The following is a 7,415-nucleotide window of genomic DNA, read 5'->3' as shown; positions in this document are numbered from 1 at the left end:
GCTCCGACCGCCCGGCCACCTGGCCGCCCCAGAGCCCGCCTCACCTTCGGGAACCTCTCCTTGTAGACGTGGTTCATCATCACGATCTCGTTGTCATAAGAGGAGGGGGAGCGTCCGGGGCTGTAGGAGAGAAGCCCATCCTGTCCAGTCCCCCGCCTGTTCGCGGGGACCGGGGTCTCGCGGTGCACCAGCCCCCAGACTCGCTTGGAATTGGGGGATGCCGGCCCACCTGAGGCTCCTCGAGCGGGGCCGCACGGCTGGGGAGCGGCGGCCGCCATCCTCATCCGTGATGCTCTCGGTGCTGCCGAAGTGTTTGGAGAGGAAGTGGAGCTCGTCCACGGTGGGCTGGTAGGGCAGCTGGTGGAGGCGCTCCTGGGAGGAGCAGGAAGACTGGGGAAGGGGCAGAACGAGGGTCAGAGCTACTGCCGGCCCCTCACATCCTGGGACCCTGGCCTGGGGTTCCTGGGGTGGATGGACTACTGGCAAGGTTGGTATTAGGGCCTGATTAGGACCAGGATCCTGGATGTCCCAGGGCCCAGGATGGGACTCCAGGCAACAGAGGGACGAGGACAGACACGGGTAACAGTAACACAGACAGATGTGACTAGAGAGAGCCTGTAAACACCGGAGAGTCAAGTCACATCCCTTCTCCGTTCAGAACCCGCCATGGCTCCCACTTTACTCAGAATGAACACTAAGTCCCTCCCACACCCCACAAGGTTCTGCACTAACATCTGGCCCTGTCCCTCTGCCATCACCTCTGCCCACTCTCCCCCTCACTTGCTCTATTCCAGCCACAGAGCTATGGCTTTCTTTTTCTCTTCTTTTTTTCAGAGAGGAAGGAAGAGAGAGAGAGAGAGACATCAATGATGAGAGAAAATCATTGATCAGCTGCCTCCTGCATGCCTCACATTGGGGATTGAGCCTGTAACCCAGGCATGTGCCCTGACTGGGAATCTAACCGTAACCTCCTGGTTCATAGGTCAACTGGCTCAACCACTGAGCCGTGCCAGCTGGGCTATGGCTTTCTTGATAAACCTTGAACAAGGCAGACACACTCTTGCCTCCGGGCCTTTGCACTGACTGTTCCCTCTGCCTGGAGCACATCTACTATGGATTAAAAGTCACCTCTCAGAGAGGCCTCCTCTGAACACACACCTATCTCTTCCTATGCTTACCCTCTCCTGTTTCTTCTTCTTTTTTTCTTTTTTTTTTTCTGGGAGGAGAGGGGGATGAGGGGGAGGAGAGGGGGAGGAGAGGGGGAAGAGAGAGGGAGATGAGAAAGCTAAAGAGTAACCCTCTCTTGTTTCTTCTTGCTGTATTTATCTCCTGACTTATTACATCTTTATGTAAAAAGCCTTTCTATGAGTTCCCCTTACATTTAGAATAAAATTCACCTCCCTGCCCTGGGCAACAGGCCCCAGGAAAATCAGGGTCTCAACCTGCATTACCTTGACTCCTCTACGTATTTATTTGTTACTAGAGGCCTGGTGCACAAATTTGTACATGGGTGCCTCTGGGTGGCCTGCAGGGAGCAGGCTGAAACCTGCAGTCCAATGCCGCCTGCAGCTCCTACCTGCCACTCCCGCTCATCCTGGCCCCACTGTACCTGCTGTGGGCTTGCACCCCATAAGTCCCAATTGGGAGGGCTCGCCCCAGCATCTGGCACCCTCCCAAGGGGAGTGGCCTGCGGGATCAGCTGAAACCGGCTCTCCAACATCCCCCGAGGGGTCCCAGATTGGAGAGGCACATGCCAGGCTGAGGGACCCCACTAGTGCATGATTGGACTGGGGAGGGCTCCAGGGTGTGTCTGGCCCATCTTGCTCAGTCCCCTTTGGCCAGACACCAGCAGCAAGCTAACCTACCGGTGGGAGCATCTGCCCCCTGGTGGTCAGTGCACATCATAGCAACTGGTTGACCAGTTGACTGCCCTCTGGTGGTCAGTGCATGTCATAGCAAGCGGTTGAGCATCCTTAGCATATCATTAGCATATTACACTTTGATTGGTTGTTCAGTTATTCTGCATCCAGTCTATTTGTATATTACCCTTTTATTATATAGGATTACTGGCTGCTCTGCTTGAGGACAATGATTGGCTCTGCTGGGTCCTTGGTCAGGGCTTGGCATGCAATCAGGGCAAACACAGACCCACAGATATCAGTGGAGAGACACAAGGACATCCACTTGATTCTGTAGGCAGAATTCTCTTTTTAAAAAATATTTTTAAAATTGATTTCAGAGAGGAAGGGAGAGGGAGAGGGAGCTAGAAATATCAATGATGAGACAGAATCATTGATCGGCTGCTTCCTGCACACCCCCTACTGGGGATCGAGCCTGCAACCCAGGCCTGTGCCCCTGACTGGATTCGAACCTGGGACCCTTCAGTCCACAGGCCAATGCTCTATTCAGTGAGCCAAACTGGCTAGGGCCACAATGCTCTTTTTAAACATCACATCACTCACTCCCCTGCCTAAAACTCTCTACCCCATCAGTATCTATTAAAATCATTTTTAAAAGCACATAATCTATGACCTGCAAAAGCACAATTTCAAATAGTTCAGATTGAAATTTTAATAGGATACAGAAGAAAAAAAAAGCTTTTCTATGACTTCCCCTACATTTAGAATAAAATCCACCTCCCTGCCCTGGCCAACAGGCCCTCGCATAATCAGGGTGTTGGCCTGCCTCACCTTGACTCCTCTCCTTCCAACCCAAAGTCCAACTGCACATGGTTATTTTCAACTTTCCCAATGTGGCCAGTTCTCTGTTGTTCCTCATTCCTTGAACACCATTCCCTCCCTTCTTCACTGCCAAATTTTTTTTGATCCTTCGTCTTGGCTTCAATGCCAACTCTTCCAGGAAGCCTACTTGACCCTCCCCTAGCTAAGTCAGTTGCCTCCTCTCTGCTACCACTTCCCCTTACACTACTCCCATCACAGCTCCCATCCCCCATTGTAAATGCCTTCTTATTGGTCTGTCTCCCTCCATGAGTGCTTTGTGAATCCTTGGACCCTGCTCAGCTTGCAGAGCTCACCCACCACATGATAGTCACATGCTAAATATCTGCTCCACAGCATTCCAGTGGCTGGATGAGCAAACCAGACACACAGGTGGAAAAGAGGGCAGATGGACAGAGGATCTTGGGTATTGCAGTGGGTGAGCAAATGGGCTCTGGATAAAGGGCAGACACTGGCCGTGGCCTGCTTTGGACACTTGGCAAATGGCTTCATGTCATTATCTGTAAAAATAAGTTGGTGATGAATAGGATCCCCAAGAAGCTATAGTGAGGGTAGAGAACAGGGCTGGAGGGTGGAAGGGTGAGACCTGCAACTCACTAATAGATGGACAGGTGACTCTCCGAGGACAAGAAAAACCCAAAACACCCAATAAGGCCAGCCCAGCTGCTGGCCTGGGCGTGGGCCTTTGGGTTGGAGGATCCCCTGCCCCCGCAGACGACACTCACCGAGACAGTGGAGCTGGGTGTGTTGGTGCCATAGCCAGACGAAGGGAGCGAAGCCAGAGACCAACGGCGTCCGTCCGCCCTGGAATCCAGCCAAGGTGCTCAGAGGCTACCAGGGCCCACCAGTCCCCTCCACTTGTCAGGTTGTGAGAGAAGCCACCGGCCAGGGCCAGGGCAGGGGATGGGGGAGCATATCTGTGCTCTGAGATTCCCGGAGGCCCTCCAAGTCAAGGAGGTAAAGGGGAAGTCGTCTAGTCAGGCACCAGTCTCCTCTGCTCCTTCCCATAATCCTCTCCTGCCATACTCAGGCCACACTGGCCCCCAGCAAGGATCCCAAGGAGGACCAGAACAGCCCACTCAAAAAAGTTACCCCAGAGGACCCCAAAAATCAACCCCAGACGACCCCCCCATGAGAAAGCTCACAGAAGCAGACCCCTTGGTTCTTCTCAGACACGCACACACGGAGACAGGCTCTCCCATCAGACACAGTCACTCTCCTGGCCACACCCACTAGTGTTAGTGTGACTAGTGCTCATGGACTGAGTCACACACATTCACATGTGAACCATACCTGGACCCAAATACCACACTTTTCCACCCTAACACAACTGCCCTTGCAAAATCAGGCATCCAACATCCAACCACATATACACACAGACACAAAAACCCCAATACCTGCATTCTAATACACACACAGCTACACACTCCCTCACACACACGCTCTCTCTTCTCTTTCCCATTCACACATACATTCAAGATACCCTCACGCACTGTCACCCATTCAAACTCTCACACAGCCACACACTCATTCACACTCCCACATAGATTACGCACTCACATGGAGACACACAGGGAGGTGCGTATTCCCTCACACATTCACAAACATTGACAACCCTTCAGGTAGACACACACATACACACTCACACACATTCACGCTCACATGCCGATACACACTCTCCATGGACACATGTGTAGGCACAGGCTGCGTCACATATTCACAACCTCACAAACTTACACTCCCACACATTGGCATACATCGAGGGCACAGTCACAAGGACACGCTCCCGCACACTGGACTCCTCCCCCCTTCCTCCTTTCGGACACTGCCCGGCTCAGCCCACCCTCCGCGCCGGTGACCACATTAGGCCCAATCTTGGAGCCATTTTCTGGTTTTCATTCCTCCACTCTCCCCAGGGAAAGGCCCTCTGTCCTCACAGTCTCCTGTGACCCCCACCACAGTCTTCACCGGCCTTTGCAGTAATCCTGGTTCTCTGGCCGGCCACCCCAACTCAACTCTGTGGACAGAGGGGGTGTCGTTCCCCTATGCTCACCTCCCAGAACACAGCATGTGTTCGGACAACGCTTTTAGAACGAGTCAAGTTCAAAGAAAAAGAGACCCCTCCAAACACACTGGCGACTCCCAGAAGTTTCTCTCCCAAATATTCCAGGAATCTCTCGGCCTCCGCCAATTTTGCCAGCGGCCCCAGAAAATGCATTTACAGACACTCCAGAAACACGCAGACACCCCCTCCCCAGAGGGAAACCTGAGATTGCTCCTCTTGGGCGCTCAAGAAATGGCCCCAGGTGCCCTCCCCCACAATGGGCAGCCAGAGTTCCTAGAAGGGCACCGCGGAGTCTGCGCTTGCGCACTTCATCTCTGTTGTCCCCCGTCCTGTTGCTATGGAAACACCTGGCCAGGAGCGCGGGGCGCGAGGCCGACCCAGGGCTTCCGCTGCTCAGCGAAGGAAACCCGCTCCCGCCCCGGCTTTCCCAGAGGCGGTTGGCCCCACCCCCTATAGGCCCCGCCCCCCAGGCTGGGCGCTGGTTCCCGCGGGGACCTGGGGGCACTCAGCGGAGCCCTCCGGTCCTGACTCAGGCCCAATTAGGAAGGGAACAGATGGCAGCCCAGACGGTGGGTGGGGAGGGTCCGACAGGGTTCTGGGGCCCAGCGGACAGGGACTCACCTTCGGGAAGAAGCAAACGAGAAGTGGGCGGGGGTGTTGGGGGAGAAGTTGCGGGGGCTATCCAGGGGACTGCTACCTGTGTCGGAAAGAGGGGGATCTTCAGGCTGGGCTGGTTGCAACCCCATCAGACTTCCTGACCCCCAAAGCGTCTGCAAGCAGCAGCTATTTCCTCTTTAGCCCAGTCCCAGAGGGAGTGGGCCACGCCCCCTGCGCTGTGGCCCCGCCTTCCGAAGGTGTTTTGGATACGGAGCTAGCCAAGCCCCTTCAGGTCGATACTGCCTTCCTCTGCCATAGCCACGCCCCTCAGGTATGGACCCTTCATTCTGCCCCCGTCCCCTTAACAATCCAGCCCCGCAAACCAATAACTGCCCCATTGAGGACTGACCACGCTAGCCTCTGTCCAGACTCCGCCCCCCCTCCTGCGGCAGGGACACACCCCTCTCCTGTGGCCACGCCTCCTCTAGTCTGGTCCACACCCCCCACCTGTCTCACCCAAGTGTCCAGGCAGTGGGGAGTGGGGTCGCGGCAGCGTGGGCGACGTGCTGGTCAGGATGAGGCTCTTCCGGTTACTGGTACGGCAGCTGCAGGGAAGGGGAGGCAAAGGTGCCAGGCCGCAGCCCAGGGAGTTTGTGAGCCCAACCAGCCGCCCTCCCATTCTGGGAAGGGCCCCCAGAAAACTGCTCAGAGGAGGAGACAGTCAAGGAGGATACAAGACTGAATGGAGGGGATGCAGGTGGGACGTGTATGTGAAAGACATCCCGTGGGAGCCATGTGTGACCATATGGGGTATAATTTCCATCATGGAGTGACAGTCATGTTGTCTGTGTGACACTGTTGGAGACACCGAGTGTCTGCATGTCTAGGTCTGTGCGAGACATATGCTGTATCCATGCGTGGCAGGCACCCAGTGTGTGAGTTCAGCACTGGGCACATCCACACTAGTGTGACATCATGTGTGACGGTCCTTGTGTTTGACTTGTGTGACACAACCTGTACTTTTGTGTGTCTATATGACACGATGTGTGATGTCACTGGTGCATGATGGAAATGCCAGTGTGTGCTGTAAATCTGTGTGATGCATGATTTCTGCTCCAGCTGTGTCTACGTCTTTATGCAGCAAAGTGTGTATGAGATGCTGTCCTTGTGTCTGCATGTGACATTCACCGTGAGTGCCCACGAGTGGTATTTACTGTGTGTAGGCTTAACACCCTGTGACGATGGGCATGTCTGAGCATGCGATTGTGTGTGACAATCCCTGTATGAGTCTTGCACATGATAATGTGCAATATTATGTATTTCATGTTCGGCAAGAGAACCTGTGTCTATTTATTCTGGCCTCCGTGTGACGTAGCATGTGACATGCTTAGATGATATCATGTGTTGTAACACGATGCATGGATGTCATTGCCACGTGTGTCTGTATGCATCTCTGGTAGCAAAATCATGTGTGTTACAGGTAACCATACGGGTCACATCTTATTTGGTGTACAAAATAGTGTACCTGTGGGTTTATTTGTTATTGTGTGACATTGGGGGTGACCCCGTGGGTCTGTACAGGTCTCTGACCTATGGCCACTGTCTGGCTGGGTATGCGTGGCGCTTCCCGGATGTATCTGGGCCACTAGGGCTGTTGTGTGTATATGTGTGTGTGACTTCATGTCCTACGTAACGCTGTGTGTCACTATTTTCTGTATGAGGCTGTGCTGGGGGGGGGAGGAGTGTGTGCTATGGTAAAAATACCCCCCTCCTTTCTGCCCTTCAGGATTCAAGCTTCCGAGGAGGGAGCCCCCAGCCCCTAAATTCCCCTCAATCCCCCCACCCCGCCCCGCCGCCGCCGCCGCAGTGACTGAGCATGTGAGCCAGGCCTGAGCACGCGGCGTGGGGGGTGGGGGTGGGGGAGAGGCCAGGCTTCGGCTATTGTTCTGAAGGTGCCAAGCCCCCACCCTCCCCTTCTTCCCTTACCCCCTCTGAGCTGCCAGAGCCCACAGCAC

General features: G+C 54.6%; 1 protein-coding gene across 1 annotated transcript in view; it reads right to left on the bottom strand.

Moving 5' to 3' along the window:
* The window catches only part of LOC102775155 (microtubule-associated serine/threonine-protein kinase 1), a 16,985-nt gene that overhangs the window by 4,644 nt on the left and 4,926 nt on the right, over positions 1-7,415 (bottom strand). The window contains exons 4-8 of the mRNA XM_015566879.1: positions 5,917-6,005; positions 5,425-5,500; positions 3,464-3,542; positions 230-390; positions 45-120 (exon numbers count right to left, since the gene is read on the bottom strand). Coding sequence (XP_015422365.1) covers positions 45-120; positions 230-390; positions 3,464-3,542; positions 5,425-5,500; positions 5,917-6,005 — 481 coding nt within the window. The remainder of the gene's footprint in view (positions 1-44; positions 121-229; positions 391-3,463; positions 3,543-5,424; positions 5,501-5,916; positions 6,006-7,415) is intronic.

Source organism: Myotis davidii, unplaced genomic scaffold (assembly GCF_000327345.1).
Source record: "Myotis davidii unplaced genomic scaffold, ASM32734v1 scaffold543, whole genome shotgun sequence".
Taxonomy (NCBI): Eukaryota; Metazoa; Chordata; class Mammalia; order Chiroptera; family Vespertilionidae; genus Myotis; species Myotis davidii.
The sequence above is the reverse complement of the archived record's forward strand: the minus strand, read 5'-3'. Positions and strand labels throughout refer to the sequence as shown.